General features: G+C 45.0%; 2 protein-coding genes across 2 annotated transcripts in view; one reads left to right on the top strand and one right to left on the bottom strand.

Annotated features, from left to right (window-relative positions):
- Positions 1 to 3694, top strand: part of ccdc166 (coiled-coil domain containing 166) — a 37865-nt gene extending 34171 nt beyond the window's left edge. The window contains exon 8 of the mRNA XM_067980090.1: positions 3037 to 3694. Within this exon, the coding sequence (XP_067836191.1) occupies positions 3037 to 3450 (414 nt within the window). The 3' untranslated portion in view covers positions 3451 to 3694. The remainder of the gene's footprint in view (positions 1 to 3036) is intronic.
- Positions 3695 to 17540: 13846 nt separating this feature from the next.
- The window catches only part of sema4f (sema domain, immunoglobulin domain (Ig), transmembrane domain (TM) and short cytoplasmic domain, (semaphorin) 4F), a 204916-nt gene continuing 195576 nt past the window's right edge, over positions 17541 to 26880 (bottom strand). Inside the window, exons 13-14 of the mRNA XM_067980026.1 lie at positions 26314 to 26375; positions 17541 to 18409 (exon numbers count right to left, since the gene is read on the bottom strand). Of these exons, the coding sequence (XP_067836127.1) occupies positions 17790 to 18409; positions 26314 to 26375 (682 nt within the window). The 3' untranslated portion in view covers positions 17541 to 17789. The remainder of the gene's footprint in view (positions 18410 to 26313; positions 26376 to 26880) is intronic.

Genomic DNA, 26880 nt, shown 5'->3' with positions numbered 1-26880 from the left:
ATATTAATGACTTGGACTTGGGTGTACAGGGCACAATTTCAAAATTTGCAGATGACACAAAACTTGGAAGGACAGTAAACAGTGAGGAGGATAGTGAAGAGGCTATAGACAGGTTGGTGGCATGGGCGGATACATGACAGATGAAATTTAACACAGAAAAATGCGAAGTGATACATTTCGGTAGGAAGAGCAAGGAGAGGCAATATAAACTAGAGGGCACAACTCTAAAAGGGGTACAGGAACAGAGAGATTTGGAGGTATATGTACACAAATCGTGGGTGGCAGGGCAGGTTGAGAAAGCGTTTAAAAAGCATACAGGATCCTGGGCGTATAAATAGAGGCATAGAGTACAAAAGCAAGGAAGTCATAATGAATCTTTATAAAACACTGGTTTGGCCACAACTGGAGTATTGTGTCCAGTTCTGGGCACCCCACTTTAGGAAAGATGTGAAGGCCTTAGAGAGGGTGCAGAAGAGATTTACTAGAATGATTCCAGGGATGAGGGACTTCAGTTATGTGGATAGACTGGAGAAGCTGGGGTTGTTCTCCTTGGAACAGAGACGGTTGAGAGGAGATTTGATAGAGGTATTCAAAATCATGACGGGTCTCGACACAGTAGATAGAGAGAAACTGTTCCCATTGGTGGAAGGGTCAAGGACCAGAGGACATAGATTTAAGGTGATTGGCAAAAGAAGCAAAGGTGACATGAGGAAAAACTTTTTTACACAGTGAGTTTTGGGATCTGGAATGCACTGCCCGAGGGAGTGGTGGAGGCAGATTCAATCATGGCCTTCAAAAGGGAACTGGATTAGTACTTGAAAGGAAAAAACTTGCAGGGCTACGGGGAAAGGGGGCGGAGTGGGACTAGCTGGATTGCTGTTGCATAGAGCTGGCATGGACTCGATGGGCCGAATGGCCTCCTTCTGTGCTGTAACCTTTCTATGATTCTATACCCTTTGTGTGAAGAAGTGCTTCCTGACATCACCCAAATGGCCTAGCTCTAATTTTAAGGTTATGCCCCCTTGTTCTGGACTCCTCCACCAGACTCCCTTTCCACCTTGTTTTCCAGTCTATTTGATATGCCCCTTAAGATAGCATCTGGGAGGTAACAAAGTATCCGGGACTGTCGGTCTGAACTGTAAAAGATGGTGTCCCCGTTTGACTATTGAATTCCCTCTCACCACTGCATTTCCAGCTGTGTTACTTATCTCTCCCTTTGAGCCATCTCTTGTTTGTTGGGACCATTGATATTTATTGATGCAAAGTCATCTTTTCCTCCACAGGAAGCTCGAGCTTTCAATCTGTTTGAGAGCATAAGTTGCCCCGGGTGCTCCAATTGTAATCTTTCCTTCCTGCCTTGGGGATCGGGTGGGAAAATGGAGTTGAGGTCGAAGATCAGCCATGATTTTATTGAATGGCGGAGCAGGCTCGAGGGGCCGTATTGCCTATTCCTGCTACTATTTCTTATGCTCTTATGCCTTTCTCTGCCCCTCGGATAGTCACCCATCTTTCATAGAATCGTACAGCACCGAGGGAGGCCATTTGGCCCATCGTGCCTGTGCTGACTCTTTGAAAGAGCCATCCAATCAGTCCCACTCCCCTGCTCTTTCCCCATAGCCCTGCAGATTTTTCCTTTTCAAGTATTTATCCAATTCCTTTTTAAAGTTATTATTGAATCTGCTTCCACCACCCTTTCAGGCAGCGCATTCCAAATCAGAACAACTTCTGCGTAAAAAAAAAAATCTTTTTTTATTAAAGTACAATGAGAAATTGTATCATTGTACCATTTCCTCCTCCACTGTCTGTTCCCTCTCACCAGTGTGACCTCCCTCTCAAACTCTTGCTCCAGAAACTGCTCTCCCTCCCTGACGTGTCGAACTGTCACCGTGTCCATCTCGAGTTCTGAGATTTTGCGCTCGAACAAGGTGAGTTGGAGACACTTCCCACAGACGTGATTGCTCAAGTCAACTGGAAACTCCCACATCTGGCAGAGTGTCACATCACTTTTCCTTTCTATGTTGCCATTATTAGCTTTATTTCGTTTTGGTTCTACTTTAGTCTGCTTAGCCCTGCCTTCCCTCTCTGCACCTAATTCCCACTCTCTCCATCTCACTCTGTTACTAGCTCACTCTGATGTCTGTATGAAAACATTCCCTCTCTCATTTCCCTTTATGCTTCTAGTGAGGAAAGAATCTTTCACAGCCTCTAGATGAGGGGCATAGATAAGGTCGATAGTCAAAATCTTTTCCCAAAGGTAGGGGAGTCTATAACGAGGGGGCATAGATTTAAGGTGAGAGGGGAGAGATACAAAAGGGTCCAGAGGGGCAATTTTTTCACTCAAAGGGTGGTGAGTGTCTGGAACGAGCTGCCAGAGGCAGTAGTAGAGGCGGGTACAATTTTGTCTTTTAAAAAGCATTTGGACAGTTACATGGGTAAGATGGGTATAGAGGGATATGGGCCAAGTGCAGGCAATTGGGACTAGCTTAGTGGTATAAACTGGGCGACATGGACATGTTGGGCCGAAGGGCCTGTTTCCATGTTGTAACTTCTATGTCCCAAAGCGCTTTACAGGCAATGAAGCGCAAACACTGTTGTAATGTAGGGAGACGCGACAGCCAATTTGTGCACAGCAAGCTCGCAGTTAAAAGTGAGTACCAGACCAGGTGCAATGGGCCAAATGGCTGAGCTGTAAATTCGATGAGTCCAAGAGAGATGCAGCATGGGCATAACTTCCACCGCCATGCAAACAGGAGCCACATCGTCACTGCTTCCACATACCAGGGTGAAGTTTGGCAAACCCTCAGGTGAAGGGTCAAGGCCCCTAGTGCAGGACACAACCAAGCTTGAAAAGGGTGGGGCTGAACATATTAAATCAAGAAAGCAGCCAATTAGGTAATGCAAAGCGTTGGTTTTAAAAGCCTGACTATTAAGAGGAGGAAGGGGCAATATAGAGGTCTTCAAACCCGTGGGTTTTGCAAGCCTGCCGTGTGATCTAATAAGACAAGTTTCAAACGATGTCCTCCATCTGCCCCACAGGAGGCGGTCTGTTGCCTGATCGAGCACATCGAATCGATCAAGGTCGAGAACCAGCAGCTGCGGGAGATGCTGGTGTGCCTGATCCGCCGCTCACGGGTCCTCCGCGAGCAGCAGCTGGAATTGACGGAGCAGCATACCCAGCTGCTCAGGGAGAGAGAGTACTGCACCAAGCTGAGGAAACTGCGATACAAGAAGCAGCTTAACGAATACGTGGAGCCGGACGAGGAGGAGCCGAAGGTCGAGGTGCAGCCGGAGATCGAGGAGGTGCAGCCGGAGATCGAGGGGGTGCAGCCGGAGATCGAGGAGGTGCAGCCGGAGATCGAGGAGGTGCAACCGGAGATCGAGGAGGTGCAGCCAGAGGACGAGGAGCCAGAGGACGAGGAGCCAGAGGACGAGGAGCCAGAGGACGGGTAGTCAGAGGGCCAGGAGCCAGTGAAGCCGGAAGAGGCTGGGCTGGAGATCGGATACAATGCCAAAACCATGACACTTACAGGCGACACTCACCTGCCGTAACCGTCTGCCTCTCCAACGTAAATATGAGAGACTGTCCTCGATCAAAGGAAGTTGTCAGACTCCACATCACCTTCCAAGTCACATCAGGACTCCAATTTTGTATCTTATTTTCCTCCCTCAATGAATACTAAATTGATGTATGGTACTGCCTCTAGTGCGAGTAATTTATTCTCAAAAAACCAACCCCCCCCCCCACAAAAAAAATGTACTCACTTTTCCCCAGCCCTGCAACCTAGCTCTCTTCACTTGTTTTTGGGACATGGGTGGGACTGACATGGTCACATTTAATACTAATTCTTGCAATGGCTTTAAGAGATCGAATCACAAGATAATTACGATGGTGAAGGCCATTCGATCCATCTTTTAATTCATCCATCCAGGGAGATCCTAACCTTCCCCCATTGCAGCATCTAATATATTCCTGAATTATTCTAGGGTTTTTACCTCCACTACTCTGGGAGTCCATTCCATATGTTGATCATTCTTTGTGTGAAAAATTTCCTGCCGTCCGTCTTACAATTACCTTTTAATAGTTTATTAGTGTGTCCCCCAGTTCTGCTCCCACAGTTTAAAGTAGTAGTCCAGGTAAACTTTTTATATACCCTCAATAAATCTTATTTACATCAAAGATCACCTCTCAGATGCCTCCTTTCTAGGCTGACGGGGTGATTTTTCACTCCGGACGGACATTAAGCAAGCAGCGTGATTCCATTAAGGACCACTGGTTGAGCCCCTCTACCAATGGTGTGCAGTGCGAGCAGTGGGTGCTCCCATCCACTGGTACCTCAAAACTGCACCAGGATCTTCCCACTGGGCATAGGACACTGATTTGAAACAGGCAGGCACCTGGGCCATCCAGGTTTATTTTGAGATGGAGAGAGAGATGGAATGATTTAGGGAGGGAGTCCAAGAGTGTGGGGCCGAGCAGAGGGATCATGGGCCGTGGGCAAGTCAGTAGAGCAGAGTTGGATGAGTGAAGGGTGCGAGCAGGGATGTAGGGCAGCAGGAGATTGGGAGGGTCAGGCCATAAAAACGAGAGAAGTCAATGCCCTGGGGAGTTTCTCCGTCCCTAAGGCGCTGAATCCTTGCTGGGATATGGTTCCGGGTCTGTCCGCCTCCATTGTCCCCCTTGCAACGTAGCCATTGATCACGTGTGAAACTAGACAGTGTGTGACGACAAGGTATATCTTAGTTATCAAGATAGGCTAAAAGAGCTGAGACTCCACACTTTAGTGAAGCGTAGACTTAGGGATGATCTGATTGAGGTTTATAAGATGATGAAGGGAATAGATTGTGTTCGAGTTGACAGTTTGTTCCAATTAAATAGGTTAGGAAGGACCAGTGGTCACAATTTTAAGTTTTATAAGGCCAGATCTTGGTTAGATGTCAGGAGATGGTTCTTTTCCCAGAGAATAGTGGACCTCTGGAACTGGCTGCCAGCTCATAGGGTGGACGTGCTTTGTTGAATTCCTTCAAGCGAGAGCTGGACCTGTTTCTGGCTGGGGCGGAGATCATCTCTCACAAAAGATAGGTAATATAACACCTAGAATTATCAGGGCCAGAGTGGTCTTCTGGACTAGTTTCAATCGCCAAAGGGGTCAGAGAGGAATTTTTCAGATTTCCCCCCCCTCCAAAATGGTCTGAGTTTTTATCTGGTTTTTCACCTCTCCCAGGAGATCATGTGGTTTCACGTGAGCTAAGCAGTGTACATATTGTGATACGCAAGATATCATAATTGTGTGGGACAGGCTGGATGGACCAGAGGGTCTTTTCCTATCAGTCATTATTCATATTCGACTATAGATAATACACAGTAGCCAGTGTGGCTGAGCCCAATCCCGTTCCCCAAATGAACAAACCTTCCAGCAACAGTCACTAGACCGATTGGGAACGGGAGCTCTGGCCAATTTCCACCCTTCCCCCTCCGAAGGAGGACAATTGTAACGCCTCAACTGTTGCCCCTGGCTGAAATCAGCTAACTCAGAAGAGTCAGAGATCGAGCTTGGGCCCCTTTTCGTGTGGTATCGCCTAATACCACACTACGCAGGACATTTAATGCACTCTGGGCCATTGTGGGGGGGGGGGGGGGGGAAACAGATGTCAGTGGGAATTTGGTGCCAGACAGGTTACATGCAGCAGAGTTTTGGACAGGACTGGAGGATAGGAGGCAAGCAAGGAAGAGGGATAGAGCAGTTGGGTTTGGAGATGATAAAGTCATGTACAAAGGTTCCACAGCAGAGAAGCTGAGGTGGGCAGAGATAGGCAATGTTACAGAGGTGAATGTAGGCGGTCTTGGTGATAGGTAGGATGTGGAATTTAAAGCTAAGCTCAGGGTCAAACAGGACGCTGAAATTAAGGACTATCTGCTTGGGCCTGAGAGAGCGTCCAAGGCGGAGAGATGGAATTGCTGGCAAAGGAGTAGAGTTTCTGGCTTTGGTCTTCCCAATGTTGAGCTGGAGGCAGTTGTGACTCATCCAAGACTTGATGGTGGACAAGCCATTGAGAGACTTAGAGTACCTCCCTATCTATACAAATATCCCTTCCTAAGAGACTCTGCAGTAGTCTTGCTCCTAATCGAGACATTGCCGGAACCATTCAATTTGGCCAGGATGGTAATGCAAAGAGGGGTGTCTCATCCTACAGTCCTCTCCCTGCTCCTTGTGGGATCCCCTCCCTACCTCCATGTGCCAATGCATGGCCAACATCAGCAAGTCACTGTATGAAAAGGTCTACGCCCTCCTGATTGTGACAGATGGTTTGGCCAGTCACAGTGCTGCCTGCACTAAATGGCAAAAGGATTAAACAAACAAAACTTTCCCAAAACATTGATGCAAATATGGGCATTCCAACAAAGAGATTAATCAAACATAGTTGGGTTTTGGGCAAAAAGAACTCCAAAAATCTAACACAAGTGTTAGGTACATTCCCTTGGCTCACCACCACCCTCTCAGGGCAGCTCGGGATAGGCGATGAAAGCAGTCTTTCCAGTGTCACCCACATCCCAAGAAAAAAACATAAATCTCTCTTTCTTGTTCACCGGTTTCACATTACGTAGAATTTTACAGCACAGAAACAGGCCATTCAGCCCAACAAGGCTATGCCAGTGTTTTTGCTCCACTCGAGCCTTCTCCCACCTTACTTGATCTCACCCTATCACCATACCCTTCTATTCCTTTCTCCCTCATGTACTTACCTAGCTTCCCCTTAAATGCATCTATGCTACTCGCCTCAACCACTCCATGTGGTCGCGAGTTCCACATTCCAACCACTCTATGGGTAAAGAAGTTTCTCCTGAATTCCCTATTGGATTTATTAATGACTACCTTATATTTATGGCCCCCTAGTTTTGGAGCCCCTCACAACAACTACTTGCATTTATATAGTGCCTTTAACATAGTAGGATGTCCCACGGCGCTTCACAGGAGTGATTATCAAACAACATGTCACCGAGCCACATGAGGTATTAGGACAGGTGATCAAAATGGAAACATCCTCTCTACGTCTGACACAAGGACGAGCTACATCTGAACAGGCAGGGTCCTCATGTTCTGGCAAAAATGTTAAATAGGGAAGTGATGAGATTGCTGAGAGGTTGTATCCCCTGGCTGGAGAGTCTAGAACTAGGGGGCATAGTCTCAGGATAAGGGGTCAGCCATTTAAGACTGAGATGAGGAGGAATTTCTTCACTCAGAGGGTTGTGAATCTTTGGAATTCTCTACCCCAAAGGGTTGTAGATGCTGAGTTGTTGAGTATATACAAGGCTGAGATAGATACATGTTTGGACTCTAAGGGAATCAACAAATATGGGGTTCAGGCAGGAAAGCGGAGTTGAGGTTGAAGATCAGCCTTGATCTTATTGAATGGCAAAGCGAGCTCGAGGGGCCACATGGCCTACTCCTGCTCCTATTTCTTATGTTCTTATGTATCCTTTCAAACCCCTTCATAATTTTGAAGACCTCTATCAGGTAACCTCCCTGCTTTCTCTTTTCTAAAGAAAAGAACCCCAGCATTCTGCTCTAAATAGGAGCATAGCAACAGGAGTAGGCCGTTCAGCCCCTTGAGCCCGCTCCGCCATTTGGTAAGATCATGGCTGATCTGTGATCTACTCCATATACTTGCCTTTGGCCCATATCCCTTAATACCTTTGGTTGCCAAAAAGCTATCTATCTCAAATATTAAAATTGGCAATTGAGCTAGTATCAATTGCCGTTTGCGGAAGAGTTCCAAACTTCTACCACCCTTTGTGTGAAGAAGTGTTTTCTAATCTCACTCCTGAAAGGTCTGGCTCCAATTATTAGACTGTGCCCCCTACTCCTAGAATCCCCAACCAGTGGAAATAGTTTCTCTCTATCCATCCTATCTGTTCCCCTTAATATCTTATAAACTTTGATCAGATCACCCCTTAACCTTCGAAACTCCAGAGAATACAACCCCAATTTGTGTAATCTCGCCTCGTAACTTAACCCTTGAAGTCCAGGTATCATTCTAGTAAACCTATGCTGCACTCCCTCCAAGGCCAATATGTCCTTCCGAAGGTGCGGTGCCCAGAACTGCTCAGTATTCCAGGTGCGGTCTAACCAGGGTTTTGTATAGCTGCAGCATAACTTCTGCCCCCTTGTACTCTAGTCCTCTAGATATGAAGGCCAGCATTCCATTAGCCTTCTTGATTATTTTCTGCTCCTGTTCATGACACTTAATAATCTATGTACCTGAACCCCTAAGTCCCTTTGGACATCCACTGTTTTTAACTTCTTACCATTTAGAAATTACCCTGTTATATTCTTTTTTTGGTCCAAAGTGGATGACCTCACATTTGCCTACACTGAGTTGCATTTGCCAGTTTTGCCCATTCACCTAATCTATCAATATCCCTTTGTAATTTTATGTTTTCATCTACACTGCTTACAGTGCCACCAATCTTTGTGTCATCGGCAAACTTAGAAATGAGACATTCTACTCCTTCATCTAAGTCGTTAATAAATATTGTGAATAATAGAGACCCCAAGAGAGATCCCTGCGGGACTCCACTACTCACATCCTGCCAATGTGAGTAAGATGGAGTTTAATTTAGATAAATGTGAGGTGATGCATTTTGGTAGATCGAATCGGGCCAGGACCTACTCCGTTAATGGTAGGGCGTTGGGGAGAGTTATAGAACAAAGAGATCTAGGAGTACAGGTTCATAGCTCCTTGAAAGTGGAGTCACAGGTGGATAGGGTGATGAAGAAGGCATTCAGCATGCTTGGTTTCATTGGTCAGAACATTGAATACAGGAGTTGGGATGTCTTGTTGAAGTTGTACAAGACATTAGTAAGGCCACACTTGGAATACTGTGTACAGTTCTGGTCACCCTATTATAGAAAGGATATTATTAAACTAGAAAGAGTGCAGAAAAGATTTACTAGGATGCTACCGGGACTTGTTGGTTTGACTTATAGGGAGAGGTTGGATAGACTGAGACTTTTTTCCCTGGAGAGTAGGAGGTTTAGGGGTGATCTTATAGAAGTCTATAAAATAATGAGGGGCATAGATAAGGTAGATAGTCAAAATCTTTTCCCAAAGGTAGGGGAGTCTATAACGAGGGGGCATAGATTTAAGGTGAGAGGGGAGAGATACAAAAGGGTCCAGAGGGGCAATTTTTTCACTCAAAGGGTGGTGAGTGTCTGGAACGAGCTGCCAGAGGCAGTAGTAGAGGCGGGTACAATTTTGTCTTTTAAAAAGCATTTGGACAGTTACATGGGTAAGATGGGTATAGAGGGATATGGGCCAAGTGCAGGCAATTGGGACTAGCTTAGTGGTATAAACTGGGCGACATGGACATGTTGGGCCGAAGGGCCTGTTTCCATGTTGTAAACTTCTATGATTCTATGATTCTACATTGAACTCGATCATGTTATGATCGCTATTGGATAGACGTTCACGCACAGTTAAGCTGTTAACTAAATCTGGTTCATTGCTCATTACTAAATCTAGTATGGCTTTCCCCCTTGTTGCCTCTAGGACATACTGCTGTAGAAAACTATCCCGGACACGATCAAGAAATTCACTACCTCTCTGACAGTTCCTCGTCTGCTTTTCGCAATCTATGTGAAGGTTAAAGTCCCCCATTAAGACCACTATGCCTTTGTTACACACTTGTCTAATCTCTGCATTTATACAGTCTAGCACTTCAGAGCTGCTGCTAGTGGTCCTATACACAACTCCCACTATAGTCTTAGTTTCTTATTTTTCAGTCTTCCTATTTCTCAATTCAACCCATAAAGTCTCTGTTGGCTGCTTACCTCTCGTTATATCCTCCTTTATCATTGAAGTGATTTCATCTCTAATCACTAAGGCTAGTCCTCCCCCTCTTCCATTTTCCCTATCTCCAAATATGGTGCTTTTTGCCATGTATAGCGGCCTGGACCAAAGAATCTGGTCCTCCCCAACTTCAAAGTGTAAAATATAGATAAAGCCAGAGTTGGGGAGAAGATAAATCAAGTAGTGGGTACATAATGGCAACCTTGGGTATTAAAAGTCGATTGTAGGAGGTCGAGAAGACTGAAGGAGGCAAGTATTAACAGAATTAAAGTCCTGTGGGAGAAAAATGAGTCTCAATTCCAACACAATGAGGGTGGATTGTGTAGCATAGCACATCTGGAACAAGGAGTCTGTTGAAAGTGGAACAAATGTTAGTGAGAGTTGTCCCCACACGGAAATGGAAGACCAGCAGCTCGGGGAAAGATTCAACAATCGGACTGCCAGCTCAGGGAAGACTCACAGCCAGTGAAGATAAAACTCTGGGAAAGCCTTAAATTAAAAACAATACACGATGGACAAAAGGGTACAGATAGGTTAACAAAATACTTCACACAACTGAAGAGTCTAAACGGTATCCAAACATATTTAAAAAATACTGTAAAATAGTAATTTATTTAAAAAAAAAACATTTTGGTAACAGCACAATAGTGAAGGCTGAGAATTTCCCCATTCAACTAGTAATAAAACTTTACGAACATATGAACATACAGTCAGATCATAGGTCAGTAGAGATGCAGTGGCAGACATTTAATGAGATATTTCATAACACTCAGCAAAGATATATTCCAGTGAAAAAGAAAGACTCCTAGGGGAAGGACGTACCATCCGTGGCTAACTATGGAAGTTAAAGATCGTATCAAATTGAAAGAAAAAGCATACAATTCCACGAAGATTAGTGGCAGGTCAGAAGATTGGACAGAATATAAGAAACAGTAAAGAATGACTAAAAGAATAATAAGGAGGGAGAAATTAGACTACGAGAGAAAGCTAGCTAGAAATATAAAAACAGATAGTAAGAGTTTCTATAGGTATTTAAAAAGGAAAAGAATAAGTAAAGTGAGCGTTGGTCCTCTAGAGAGTGAGTCTGGAGAATTAATAATGGAGAACAAGGAAATGGCAGATGAACTGAACAGATATTTTGCGTCTGTCTTCACTGTAGAGGATACAAATAACATGCCAGGAATAATTGTGAATCAAGAGGTGAAAGGGAGGGAGGAACTTAAAACATTTACAATCACCAGGGAAAGGGTTCTGAAAAAATTATTAGAACTAAAAGCTGACAAGTCCCCAGGTCCTGACGGACTTCATCCTAGGGTCTTAAAAGAAGTGGCTGCAGGGATAGTAGATGCATTGGTATTAATTTTCCAAAATTCCCTAGATTCTGGAAGGGTCCCATCAGATGGGAAAATAGTGAATGTAATTCCTCTAAAGGAGGGAGACAGAAAGCAGGAAGCTACAGGCCAGTTAGCTTAACATCTGTCACAGGGAAAATGCTAGAATCTATTATTAAGGAGGTTATAGCAGGGCACTTAGAAAATCTCAATGCAATCAGGCAGAGTCAACACAGCTTTGTGAAAGGGAAATCGTGTTTGACTAATTTATTGGAGTTCTTTGAGGAAGTAACAAGCAACGCGGATAAAGGGGATCCTGTGGATGTGGTGTATTTGGATTTCCAGAAGGCTTTTGACAAGGTGCCACATCAAAGGCTACTACACAAACTAAGAACTCATGGTGTAGGGGGTAACATATTAGCGTGGATAAAGGATTGGTTAGCTAACAGGAAACAGAGCAGGCATAAATGGGTCATTTTTAGGTTGGCAAGATGTAACGAGTGGAGTGCCTCAGGGATCAGTGCTGGGGCCTCAACTATTTACAATCTATATCAATGACTTGGATGAAGGGACCGAATGTATGGTTGCTAAATTTGCTGATGACACAAAGGTAGGTAGGAAAGTAAGTTGTGAAGAGGACATAAGGAGTCTGCAAAGGGATATAGATAGGTTAAGTGAATGGGCAAAAATTTGGCAGATGGAGTATAATGTGGGAAAATGTGAACTTGTCCACTTTGGCAGGAGGAATAGAAAAGCAGTAGATTATTTAAATGGAGAGAGATTGCAGAACTCTGAGGTACAGAGGGATCTGGGTGTCCTAGTACATGAATCACAAAAATTTAGTATGCAGGTACAGCAAGTGATTAGGAAGGCAAATGGGATGTTGTCATTTATTGCAAGGGGGATGGAATATAAAAGTACAGATGATTTGCTACAGTTGTACAGGGCATTGGTGAGACCACATCTAGAATACTGAGTGCAGTTTTGGTCTCCTTATTTAAGAAAGGACATAATTGCTTTAGAGGCGGTTCAGAGAAGGTTCACTTGACATATTCCTGGGATGAGGGGGTTATCTTATGAGGAAAGGTTGAACAAGTTGGGCCTGTATACACTGGAGTTTAGAAGAATGAGAGGTGCTCTTATTGAAACATACAAGATCCTGAGGGGACTTTAAGGGGTAGATGCTGAGAGGATGTTTCCCTTTGTGGGAGAGACTAGAACTAGGGCCACAGTTTAAAAATATGGGGTCTCCCATTAAAGCGGAGATGAGGAGAAATTTTTTCTCTGAGGGTTATGAGTCTATGGAACTCCCTTCCCCAGACAGCAGTGGAGGCAGGGTCATTGAATATTTTTAAGGATGAGTTAGATAGATTCTTGATTAACAAGGGAGTCAAAGGTTATCGTAGGTAGACGGGAAAGTAGGGTTGAGGTCACATGATCTTATCAAATGGCAGAGCAGGCTCAAAGGGCCGAATAGCTCTTAATTCGTATGTTCGTAAATGTATAACCACAGTGTAACAAATACAAATTGTCAAATATAAAAAGGCAGTAACTAACCTGAATTCAGAAAATCTGAATGCACAAGTAACCGTCAAAGCATTAACCACTTCCCACCCTTCCTAAATTTCCCCCCACCTCTCCTGAAGGCAACAGTTCCAAACGGCAGACAGCCCCACCTTCAGTACTCCACCCATGTGCCCAATTGTCACACCAGAGAGTACAAAGCAAGTGTCAGCAGGCTATTTAACCATAGAGTGCATCACTGCCGAGTCTAATCCTGTCTTGATTCCAAGTGAGCACCCACACAACTTCCAGCTCGGGGTCACTGGACAGCAATCAGAAGCAGGAGCCTCTCGATATTTTCCCCTCACTAACCCATGGGCACTGATGAAAACTGTATGGTCAGTACTGGTCAGTACTGCTGTCTCAGCTGAGATCTGCTTGACACAAATGAAACCTAGGGGACCCTCCCGCTCCTTGTGGGTCAGTTCCAACCATGGGGTGCATGTATCAACCATCAAGAGACCCTCACCACCCACCCCGCAATCAATTTTAAACCTCCTCCAAATCACATCAAATGGAGTGAAAAATCAAAATTCACAAGTTATTAAAATCAACACCAAAGAACAATACTGGAAAGGCTCAGGGTATTTACTGAATACTGATCAAGATGAAGGATTGACACCAGTGCTGTCGCTAGGATTGCAATAAAGCATGCAGCATTGTCACACAGCTACACCGCAGCCATTATATACCTCTTGGTGTCTCTGTCAAGTAAATGTGTGCAGTTTTCATATCGTGTCCACTTCAGCTGTGCAAAGAAAACCCAGCAGTACCATTCTACATTCTGCCCCTCCAAACGTGGGAGCATTTGGAGAGAGCGTTATGAGCTGTAAAACACAAGGGGGTAATTTTAACTCTGGGCCATGGTGTAAAACGGACGATATCGAATTAGCTGCCCATTATACACCTCGCCTGATTTTCCTATCAACTGAAGTCAATGGAAGGGAAAATTCGGGCGGGCTGTATAATGGGCAGCCATTTCGATATCGCTAAAGTTAAAATTACCACCAAGGACTGTTGGTTACAGGTCAGTCACTGGTGGTGGTACGGTAGGAGCAATTTGAGGTGATGAATTAAGAGCATTGCACATGAAGGGTATTGGCTTAAAGTGCGAGTCCAGCCCTCTCCCCACACACAGCGTGGCGGGGCCTACATACTAAATAAGTCTAGAGACAGCAGTGAGGTCATCTAAAGACACTGGTCTTCCAGGTTAAACTTGCGGCAGTGAACAAATATCAGATACAATGCAGCACATCAACCCACATTTCTCCCTCCCGCCACCAATTTCCACTGCAGTCCAAAGCCCATTGGAACAGCATCAGTTGATGTTAGCTTGGATCCTTACAAAGTGGAATATGGAGAGACGCAAGAGCGACACTGAGAACTGCGTAATGCAATAACAGAACAATCACTAGATACCAAAAATCAGCAGAGTACAGCAGACCTAAAAAACTCCAATTAACATTTACAATAGATGAGTAATTAGTCCACAAGGACCTTCTGAATACAATATAATTGACTACATTAAAACAGTCTGGAGGGGAAAGTGAGAACACTGGTGGCTGTGCTCAGTCTGCTCAGGACCATTTAACTTCTTTGAATCCTTGGATTCCGCTGGAAATGAAGGGAGTGCAGACACACGATGGGACAGCATCTCCAGCTGTGCTGGTCTTCATCTCTCCCTTGCTCCCGGGGACCCAGAGTGATTGCCATCGGTGCTCAGGCTGCATGCTGGGGATGGCGTACTTTACGCAGCAGCATCCCTACCCTGCGAGGCAGGTCGGGGATCGAGCTGCCCCGATGGTAAGTACGCAGTTGATCCAGCCCAAACTTTGCACATTTTAAACAGGTAAAAGGTCCTTGCTTTTCCCGCGAGATCAATGGCTTCAACCCGTTGAGTACTAGTGGTCATTTGCGATGTTTGCTTTTGCCAATTGTCCTCTCCTTGATTCCGCGGAGTCACTCACCAGTACCTCCGGCTAGTGGTCACTGTGTCACCTGTAAACCTAAGTAGAATTATAGAATCTTACAGCACACAATGAGGCCATTCGGCCCATTGTGCCTGTGCCGGCTCTTTAAAAGACCTATCCCCTTATTTCCATTCCCCTGCCCTTTCCCCATAGCCCTGCAAATTAAGTGAAAGCCAGCAGGACATTGGAGGCCAGTCCTGACCTCTTGCCACATCTACACATGTCCTTTGTAGCAGAGGTCACTGGATGGTGATCAGAAGCAAGAACCCCGGAGCTGATATTTACTCTCCTTGGCCCAGGGGGAGGGGCAATCCTCGCTGACAGCCCAGACTGAGATCAGTGAACTCATAGAAACCCAGAAACATAGAAAATAGGAACAGGAGTAGGCCATTCGGCCCTTCGAGCCTGCTCTGCGATTCAATATGATCACAGCTGATCCTCTATCTCAATACTATATTCCTGCTCTCTCCTCATACCCCTTGATGCCTTTTGTGTCTAGAAATCTATCTAGCTCCATCTTAAATATATTCAGTGACTTGACCTTCATAGCCTTCTGTGTTAGAGAATTCCACAGGATTCACCATCCTCTGAGTGAAGAAATTTCTTCTCATCTCAGTCCTAAATGTCCTACCCCGTATCCTGAGACTGTGACCCCTCGTTCTGGACCCCCCCCAGCCAGGGGAAACATCCTCCCTGCATCCAGTCTGTCTAGCCCTGTCAGAATTTTATATGTTTCAATGAGATCCCCTCTCATTCTTCTAAACTCGAGTGAATACAGTCCTGCCATCCCAGGAATCAGTCTGGTGAACCTCCGCTGCAAATATATCCTTTCTTAGGTAAGGAGACCAAAATTGCACACAATACTCCAGGTGTGGTCTCACCAAGGCCCTGTATAACTGCAGTAAAACATCCTTGCTCCTATACTCAAATCCTCTTGCAATGAAGGCCAACATACCATTTGCCTTCCTAACTGCTTGCTACACCTGCATATTTGCTTTCAGTGACTGGTGTAACAAGGACATCCAGGTCCCTTTGTACATCAACATTCCCCAATCTATCACCATTTAAATATACTCTGCCTTTCTGTTTTTCCTTCCGAAGTGGATAACTTCACATTTATCCACATTATACTGCATCTGCCATGTATTTGCCCACTCACTCAACTTGTCTAAATCGCCTTGAAGCCTCTTTGCATCCTCCTCACAACTCACGATCTCAGCTAGTTTTGTGTCATCAGCAAACTTAGAAATATTACATTTGGTTCCCTCATTCAAATCATTGATATATATTGTGAATAGCTGGGGCCCAAGCACTGATCCTTGCGGTACCCCACTAGTCACCGCCTGCCACCTTGAAAAAGACCCATTTATTCCTACTCTCTGTTTCCTGTCTGTTAACCAATTTTCAATCCATTCCAGTATATTACTCCCAAACCCATGTGCTTTCATTTTGCACACTAACCTCATATGTGGGACTTCATCAAAACCTTCTGACAATCCAAATAAACCACATCCACTGGTTCTCCCTTATCTGTTCTACCAGTTACATCCTCAAAAAAACTCCAGTAGGTTTGTCAAACATGATTTCCCTTTCATAAATCCATGTTGACTTTGTCTAATCCCGTTGATATTTTCTAAATGTCCTTTTATCACATCCTTTATAATAGACTCTAGCATTTTCCCTACTACTGATGTTAGGCTAAACGGTCTGTAATTCCCTGTTTACTCTCTCCCTCCTTTTTTAAATAGTGGGGTTACATTTGCCACCCTCCAATCTGCAGGAACTGTTCCATAATCAACAGAATTTTGGAAGATGACAACCAATGCATCCACTATTTCCATGGCTACCTCTTTTAGTATTCTGGGATGCAGATTATCAGGCCCTGGGGATTTATCGGCTTTCAGTCCCATTAATTTCTCCAGCACTATTGTTTTACTAATATTAATTTCCTTTAATTCCTCCTTCTCACTAGTCCCTTGGTTCCCTAGCATTTCTGGGAAGTTATTTGTGTCCTCTTCCATGAAGACAGAACCAAAGTATTTGTTTAAATGCTCTGCCATTTCCCTGTTCCCCATTATAAATTCTCCCGTTTCTGACTGTAAGGGACCTTCATTTGTCTTCACTAATCTTTTTCTTTTTACATACTTGTAGAAGCTTTTAAAGTCCACTTTTATGTTCCTTGCAAGTTTACTCTCATACTCTATTTTCCCCCTTTTAATCAATTTCTTGGTCCTTTTTTGCTGAATTCTAAACTGCTCCCAATCCTCAGGCTTGCTACTTTTTCTGGCAACTTTATATGACTCCTCTTTGGATCTAGTACTATCCTTAATTTCTTTTGATAGCCATTGTTGGGCCGCTTTTCCTTTTGTGTTTTTGAGCCAGAAAGGAATGTATAATTGTTGCAATTCATGCATTCGTTCCTTAAATGTTGCCATTGCTTATCCACCGTCATGCCTTTTAATGAAGCTTCCCAATCTATCATAGCCAACTCACTCCTCATACCCAGTTTCCTTTGTTTAGATTTAGGACCCTACTTTCGGATTGGACTACTTCACTTTCCATGAAGAACTCGGCACGGAACAGGGATCAAACCTGGAGTCCCTTGGTCTGAGCGGTTTCAGCTACTCACCGCCTTTACAAAACTATACATTTATTCACAGGATCGAACAATTTCAAATTTCATGTTTTTTTTTCCAGGTGTAAACTCAAACTGGCAACTTGGATGGTCCTCAGAGGGTTAAAGGTCGCACAGCTCCCTCACAATGTCTCAAACTGCGTGGCTGTGACCAAAGTAGCGTTGCACACCCCCCCCCACCCACCCCCCCCACCCCCACAAGGCGAGTGCTCTTCTCCAGGCATGCATGAAGCTGACGTGACAACGTTGATGCTGAGCGAGGGCCCACATTTCTGCCCCCAAAACTCTACACTTGCTTACCTGGAAGAAAGACAAGTGGACAGAATTAAAAGCAACGCCACACACACACAATAAAAACAAACAGGTATTTGAAAAGCAGGTGCTTGGCTACTCTTTCGGGCCACATTCATCAAGGGCTCCAGTCCGCCCGCCAGCCGGTGATTAAATCGAGGTTTCATCCTGGCACGATATGATAGAAATAGTTTGGTTTCTCAAAGGGCCCGTGTTCATCCCATTCACCTCCTTCCCACTTTTCTCGTAAATCTCTTTATCGCCGGTTCCATTGAAATCCGATTGGTTCTTCTGGCTAATGGTCAAGGGCCGGTTTTCATCGTTGGAGCCCAAACTGGGATCCGTGATCCCCGCTGCTGCATCTGGGTAGTCCCTGTTGCATCCGCCCTTTGACGCCGTTTTGTTCTTATACCACTGGTGACCGCATTTGTAGGCGAGAGCACCGAAAATAAGGCCGAGGACCAGGAAGAGAACCATCAGGAGATAATTGACAGAATTCGAATCCTTCCTGGGGTCAGTCGAAGACCCGAGCTCTAGGCTGTAGAGGGCTTCAAAAGTCCGCACTTCCCCCTCAATGCACACACACCTGTAATCGCCCAGCGTACCCTGTGTGACTGTCACGTCAATCCCTCTGGCTTTGTCATTGTTGCCCAAGTTTCCATTGGGCGTTGCCCACTGACAGGTTGACCAAGCAGAACTGGGGTCACACTGGAGGAAAACCGCGGTCCCCTCCACCGCTGGTACCACCTTGGCCACCGGCTCATGATGGTCTGGAAAACAAAAAACAAGCCACAAGTTTATGGACAGGGACTGAGCTTTAAATTTCACCAGAGTGCAGATTAAATAGGGCACGGTCCCAAAGCACTTTACAGCCAATGGAGGTTTTTTTTGAAGTGTAGTCACTGTTGCAATGTAGGAAATGCGGCAGCCAATTTGCGCACAGCAAGGTCCTACAAACAGCGATGAGATATATGACCAGTTAATCTGTTCTTAGTAATGTTGGGGGATAAATATTGGCCAGGACACCTGTGAGAACTCCCATGCTCCTTTGAATAGTGGCATGGGATCTTTAACATCCATTTGAACCGGTTTAATATAAGAACACAAGAAATAAGAGCAGGAGCAGGCCACACGGCCCCTCGAGCCTGCTCCGCCATTCAATAAAATCATGGCTGATCTTCTACCTCAATTCCACTTTCCCTCCTGATCCCCATATCCCCTAATTCCCTTAGTATCCAAAAATCTATCAATCTTATTCTTGAATATACTCAACAACTGAGGATGAAGAAGAAATTTTTCCTTATCTCGGTCCTAAATGGCCGACCCCTAGTTCTAGACCTCTCCAGCCAGGGGAAACAGCCTCTCAGCATCTACCCTATCAAGCCCTCTAAGAATTTTATATGTTTCAATGAGATCATCTCTTATTCTTCTAAACTCCAGAGAATATAGGCCCATTGTACTCTATTGCTCCTCATAGGACAACCCTCCCATCCCAGGAATCAAACTAGTGAACCTTCATTGCACCATCTCTAAGGCAAATATACCCTTCCTTAGGTAAGGAGACCAAAACTGCACACAGTGCTCCTATCTGAAAGACATATGTTTGGTGAGTCACTGCAGTGCATCATGTCAATTGTAAGAACATAAGAAATAGGAGCAGGAGTAGGCCGTACAGCCCCTCGAGCCCGCTCGTACATACTGCAGCCACACCAGTGGTGGAGGGGTGGATATTGAGCCCAGCGTAAGGGAGCAAATTGCTCCATCCTGGATGGTTCTGAGCCAGGATACCAGGAGAATTTCCCTGCTGTTCTTTGAATAATGCCATGGGATTTTTTACATCCACTGACCAGACAGGGCCTCGGTTGATAGTGCCTCAGAGTTCCAGATTTCCACTGCCCTTTGTGTGAAGAAGTGCTTCCTGATTTCACTCCTGAATGGCCTAGCTCTAATTTTAAGATTATGCCCCCTTGTTCTGGATTCCCCACCAGAGGAAATAGTTTCTCTGTATCCACCCTATCGAATCACTTAATCATTTTAAAGACCTCTATTAGATCACCCCCTCAACCTTCTAAACGCAATAGAATATAAGCCAAGAATATGCAACTTGTTCACATAATTTAACCCTTTTAGCCCCGGTATCATTCTGGGGTGAATCTGCGCCGCACCCCCTCCAAGGCCAACATATTCTTCCTGAGGTGCACTGCCCAGAACTAAACACAGTACGCAGATGTGGTCTGGCCAAGGATCTGCACAACTGATTTATGATTTCCTCCCCTTTGTATTCCAACCCCCTTGAGTTAAAGGCCAAAATTCCATAAGCTTTTTTGATTGCTTTTTATACCTGTCCACTAGCTTTTAGTGATTGGTTTACATGGACAGTGTGGGAGGCTCTGCATCAGGGGCACCAACTGGGAAAAGTTACCAGCTGGTTCATGAGAAACAGCTGCTATACCACTGGTGCCTGGTTGTGGCAGCCAATAGCTCCTCACTGCCACCAGCAGTCCATTAACGGTACTGCAGCTGCACAGCACCATTCAACATTTTTTGTGCCTATAATGAAGTGATCCTGCCTTAATTTTTGTCCTCACTTGGGAACATGCGTGGTCATTGCTATGCGGCTCCCCGCGATAACACGGTTAATATGCGAAAACTAAGCACATTGGGCATCAAGCATGCCAACTCATACCCCTGGAGTCCAATACAGTGCCAGCTAGCAGTGTCACTCTGCCTCCTCATAGCTTTTAAAAAGATTCCAACATCTTTTGAAGTTTTACAAAGGGTGACTTTGTGGCTCTGTGTACAGTGCTGTACTGAGCTGCACAAACAGGAAGGCCGCAGGTTGGATCTTTACCTGTGTGTTACTTGCCTGGAGGCTGTCTGGAATACTGGAATTCGGTTTAAGTAACTGAGGTTTGGTAGCCAACTTTGTGCCTCATTGAATTAGCAGTCACATGTGAGTGGTAAATCACTGCTGGAGCAACCCATACACATTGTGCAAAAGTTCTAATCTATTTTGTGCAGTTTCTGCTGTACTTGAATTATGTAAATTTTTTTATCTAATTAGGCTCCTGTGAAGTGCCTTGGGACATTTAACTATGATGTGGAGATGCCGGTGATGGACTGGGGTTAACAATTGTAAACAATTTTACAACACCAAGTTATAGTCCAACGATTTCCCTTTCCCCTTCCTCAGGCGGTGTGGCCACTGCCCACACCGCCTGAGGAAGGGGAAAGCCCCCGAAAGCTTGTGGGATTAAAAATAAAATCGTTGGACTATAACTTGGTGTTGTAAAATTGTTTACAAACATTTAACTATGTTAAAGGCACTATGTAAATGCAAGTTGTTGTTGTTGCTGAGTTAGCTGAGCAGTGTCAAGGCGACAGTAAGGGGGGGGGCTACTGTTGGCCTCATGGGATAGGGGAAATGAAAGGGAATGAAAATAAATCAGCCAGGATTCCAGCTCTTGATTGCTCCTCGGTGACTCCTGCTGTGAAGTGTGCAGGTGTTATGATCTGGAATGTGCTGCCTGAAAGGGTGGTGGAAGCAGATTCAATAGTAACTTTCAAAAGGGAATTGGATACATATTTGAAAAGGAAAAGTTTGCAGCTCTATGGGGAAAGTGCAGGGGGAGTGGGACTAATGGGAGAGCTCTTCCAAAGACACAGCACAGGCACGATGGACCGAATGGCCTCCTTCTGTGCTGTAAGATTCTATGTGTGTAATCACCTGCTCAGGACGGATAGAGACTCAATGTCCAGGCTCACACACGTAGAACAGCCACAGATGGCGGCCAGTGGACTTAATCTCTTATTTTGGAGACTCTCCCAATCCCAGCACTCCGTAGCCACCTGTCTTGTTTGTTCAAGTCTCACAGCATGAGCGGATGGTGTGAGCAGATGGAAAGTACATTGAGAAGTGACCTATTCCTCACCCCCGCCAAAGTGACCAATACAAAGACTTTATTACAGAATTCACTTGCCTGACCGCAGGAAGTGTTCTTTGAAAATCTGATGTTTCAAATAATACCCCACAAACAGCAAGGGAAAGTGTGACAATAAAATAAACACCACAAAGCATCAATGTTGCATTACCAGTCTAGTGGCTCGCTCTCTGAACCCTCAAAGCCTCTGGCAGTCTATTAGTACTGTTGCAGCTGGACAATCCCCTTCAACATTTCCTAAGCCTATAACAAAGTGATCCTCCCTTCAATTATTTTTCCTGAGGACATGCATGGCCAATGCTCTGCGACTCAAGTCAGGAGTGTGATGAAATATTCACCACTCGCCTGGAAGAGTGCAGCTGCAGTAACATTCAAGGAGCTCCGGGACACAGCAATTTGCTCGACCGATGCCACTGTTCAGTATCCATCCCGTCCACCACCAATGCAATGTGGCCGCAGTATGTAAGATCTACAGGATGCACTGTAGCAACTGTGTCCTTCCGATAAGACGTTAAACAGAGACCCTGTCTGCCTGTTCAAGTGGACGTTAAAGATCCCATGGCATTATTCAAAGAAGAGCAAGGGAGTTCTCCCAGTGTTCCGGACAACATTTATCCCTCAACCAATACCACCATAAACAGATTATCTGGTCATTTATCTCACTGCTGTTTGTGGGAGCTTGCTGTGCGTGAATTGGCTGCCGTGTTTGCCTACAAGATAACAATGACTATACTTCAAAAGTACTTCATTGGCTGTAAAGCCCTTTGGGACGTCCTGAGGTGATGAAAGGTGATAAATGTAAGTCCTTTCTTACTTAGATAGCACCTCCCAGCCCTCAACACCCACCAAGAAGGATAAGAGTAGGAATGTTATGGGAACCCCATCACCTCTAAGTCACACACCATCCTGACTTGCATCACCAAGAAGGACATATATTGCTATTCCCTCATTGTCGCTGGGTGAAAATCCTGGAACACTCTACTCATCTTGGGAGCACCTGCACCATGGGACTGCAGTAGTTCAAGGAGAAGGCTTGTTTCCATGTTGTAAACTTCTATGATTCTATTTTGGACAGTTACATGGGTAAGATGGGTATAGAGGGATATGGGCCAAGTGCAGGCAATTGGGACTAGCTTGGTGGTATAAACTGGGCGACATGGACATGTTGGGCCGAAGGGCCTGTTTCCATGTTGTAAACTTCTATGATTCTAAGGCTCATCATGCCTTATTTTCAGGGCAATTGACCATGGATGATAAATGCCGGCCTTGCCAGTGACGCCCACATCCAGAGAACAAATCATTTAAAAATATATAAGAACACAAGAACATAAGAAATTGGAGCAGGAGTAGGCCAATCGGCCCCTCGAGCCTGCTCCGCCATTCAATAAGATCATGGCTGATCTGATCCCAACCACAAATCTAAAGAACACAAGAAGTCGGAGCAGGACCCGGCCACATAGCCCCTGGGCCCTCTCCGCCACCCACAGGGCATTGACCGATCCGAACTCAGCTTCATGTCCAATTTCCTGCCCGCTCCCCATAACCCCTAATTCCCTTTACTTCTAGGAAACTGTCTATTTCTGTTTTAAATTTATCTAATGATGTAGCTTCCACAGCTTCCTGGGGCAGCAAATTCCACAGACCTACCACCCTCTGAGTGAAGAAGTTTCTCCTCATCTCAGTTTTGAAAGAGCAGCCCCTTATTCTAAGATTATGCCCCCTAGTTCTAGTTTCACCCATCTTTGGGAACATCCTTACTGCATCCACCCGATCAAGACCCTTCACAATCTTATATGTGGGTTAAGTTTAATACTAAGTGTCACTGTAACATTGTTGTAAGCTTATTTTCTCAGAATTTCTTTACTAAAGTTTTGCCCATATGGAGGGTAAGTGATTTCACCTAACACAGTATCTTGTGAATTTCAACATGAGAGTCAGTTCGCTGCCAATTATCAGGATTCTACATCGGAAGTGCTGGGGCCAGTGTTAATGCCAGAACTGAGCAATAAGAAACTATTTACCCTTGCCATATGAAATTCACCAAATTAATAAAATGCGTCCATGAAATGTAAACACCCAATATTTAGAATCATAAAATCATACAGCACAGGAGGCCATTCGGCTCATTGTGCCTGTACTGGCTCTCTGAAAGAGCTATCCAATTAGTCCCACTCCCCTGTTATTACCCCACAGCCTGACAAATTTCTCCTTTTCAAGTATTTATCTAATTCCCTTTTGAAAGTTACTATTGAATCTGTTTCCACCACCCTTTCAAACAGTGCATTCCAGATCATCATAATTCGCTGCATAAAAACATTTCTCCTCATCTTTCCCCTGGTTCTTTTGCCAATTGTCTTAAATTTGTGTGCTCTGGTTACCGACCCTCCTGCCAGTGGAAACAGTTTCTCCTTATTCACTCTATCAAAACCCCTCATAATTTTGAACACCTCTATCAAATCTCCCCTTAACCCTCTCTGCTCTAAGGAGAACAAACCCAACTTCTCCAGTCTCTCCACATAACTGAAGTCCCTCATCCCTGGTAGAATTGCAGTAGATCTCCTCTGCACCCTCTCCAAAGCATAAAATCATAAAGAGGTTACAGCAGGGAAGGAGGCCATTAGGCCCATTGAGTCCATGCTGGCTCCATACAAGAGCAATCCAGCTAGTCCCACTCTTGCGCTCTTTCCTCATAGCCCTGCAAACTTTTTCCTTTCAAGTACTTATCCAGTTCCCTTTTGAAGGCCATGATTGAATCTGCCTCCACCACCCCATCGCCGAATCCCCCACCATCAACATCCTGGGGGTCACCATTGACCAGAAACTTAACTGGACCAGCCACATAAATGCTGTGGATACAAGAGCAGGTCCGAGGCTGGGTATTCTGCGGCGAGTGACTCACCTCCTGACTCTCCAAAGCCTTTCCACCATCTACAAGGCACAAGTCAGGAGTTTGATGGAATACTCTCCACTTGCCTGGATGAGTGCAGCTCCAACAACACTCAAGAATCTCGACACCATCCAGGACAAAGCAGCCCGCTTGATTGGCACCCCATCCCCCACCCTAAACATTCACTCCCTTCACCACCGGCACACTGTGGCTGCAGTGTGTACCATCCACAGGATGCACTGCAGCAACTCGCCAAGGCTTCTTCGACAGCACCTCCCAAACCCGCGACCTCTACCACCTAGAAGGACAAGGGTAGCAGGCACATGGGAACAACACACAGGCATGTGCGCCTCCAAGTCACACACCATCCCGACTTGGAAATATATCGCCATTTCTTCATTGTCGCTGGATCAAAATCCTGGAATTCCCTACCTAACAGCACTTTGGGAGAACCTTCACCACACGGACTGCAGCGGTTCAAGGCGGCGGCTCACCACCACCTTCTCAAGGGCAATTAGGAATGGGCAACAAATGCTGGCCTTGCCAGCGACGCCCACATTCCATGAACAAATTTAAAAAAAGGTATTTCAACTACATCTTCCTTTACTGAGACTCTGGCAGCATCTTCTTCCTTGGTAAAGACAGATGCAATGTACTCATTTAGAACTTCAGCCATCCCCTCTGCCTCCACGAGTATATCTCCTTTATGGTTCCTAATAGGCCCCACCCCTCCTCCTACTGCCCATTTACTGTTTACATGCCTGTAGAAGACTTTTGGATTCCCTTTTATGTTGGCCGCCAATCTATTCTCATACTCTCTCTTTGCCCCTCTTATTTCCTTTTTCACTTCCCCTCTCAACTTTCTATATTCTGCCTGGTTCTCCCTTGTGTTACCAACCTGACATCTGTTATATGCCCCTTTTTTCCATTTCATCTTACTCACTATCTCTTTTGTCAGCCAGGGAGCTCTGGCTTTAGTTGCCCTACCTTTCCGCCTCGTCGGAATGTGCCTAGACTGTACCTGAACCATCTCCTCCTTAAAGGCCGCCCGTTGCTCAATTACAGTTTTGCCTGCCAACCTTTGATTACAATTTACCCGGGCCAGCTTTATTCTCATCCCATTGAAATTGGCCCTCCTCCAATTGATTATTTTTACTTTAGAGTGGTCCGTGTCCTTTTCCATAGCTATTCTAAATCTTATGGTTCTATGGTCGCTGTTCCCTAAATGCTCCCCCACTGACACATGCTCCACTTGGCCTACCTCATTCCCTAGAACCAACTCCAGCAATGCCTACTTCTTCGTTGGGCCGGAAACATACTGGTTAAAAAAGTTATCCTGAACACATTTCAAAAATTCCTCCCCCTCTGTGCCCCTTATATTATTATTATTATCGACATCCTTCCTAAAATGTGGTGCCCAGAATTGGACACAGACGGTGGCCTGAGAACTGGGAAATCCAAGCATGTTTGACCATACTCTCCTCCCTAACGGTTCCATTGATCCAGAAGTTTTTGGGTACAGTGCCACGTGGACATTCTTTATGTGTGAGTCTAGACATTATCAGTAGGATGTTTGACTATGTAGGGCATCACTGCCAAGTCCGATATTTTCTTAACCCGATGATACAATTCACATTTTCCAGTAGGGGGTCACTGGATAGTGACAGGGGATCCTGTCGACACATACCTAGGCCGACACATAGGGTACTTAGGCGAGATACTGGAGGGTGACCAGTACTTGTGGAACTATGAGTTACCAATGTTACCACCTTCAGGAGAGAGAACTGGGGTAATAAAAATCTGCTGAGCATCGAGGGGGTAGGGGTAGGTCTTTCATCAAACATACCTTTTCTAGCATTACACAAGATGTTAGTTTGCTGGTTGTCATATTCCACATCTTGCAGAAACCTGCCAGAGAAGCAAAATTATTTTGTTTTTAGCAGGGTAAGAAAACACAATGTAATAATTATTATTTGTATTTGAAAACAAAGTTACTATTCTACATTAAAACCATAATTCAGCCCAATTTTTGACTAACCAAATTGAAATATATATTACTAGTTGATCTTGCATGGAGTTGTGTACAGGAGGTCGAACCTGCGCTTCCACTGGGGGAAGGTGTGATTACAGTGTGACAAGTTTACATAGGCCTTTCCATTATAAATATACACAGGAATTTATAACTGAAAAAGTCAACATGAAGTGCACACTAATGCAAGATTTGTAATATATTATAGATAGATAAATTGAATGAAAAGCTGTAATTCTGCAATTCTGACACAGCTTCCCAACAGGAAGACGGTCGAAGTTGGCCTGTTACACAGGCATTATACATAGGAATAGGAATAGGCCATACAGCCCCTCAAACCTGTTCCATAATTCAAATAGATCACGGTTGATCTGTACCTCAACT

Source organism: Heptranchias perlo, chromosome 1 (genome assembly GCF_035084215.1).
Source record: "Heptranchias perlo isolate sHepPer1 chromosome 1, sHepPer1.hap1, whole genome shotgun sequence".
In the NCBI taxonomy this organism is placed as follows: Eukaryota; Metazoa; Chordata; class Chondrichthyes; order Hexanchiformes; family Hexanchidae; genus Heptranchias; species Heptranchias perlo.
The sequence above is the reverse complement of the archived record's forward strand: the minus strand, read 5'-3'. Positions and strand labels throughout refer to the sequence as shown.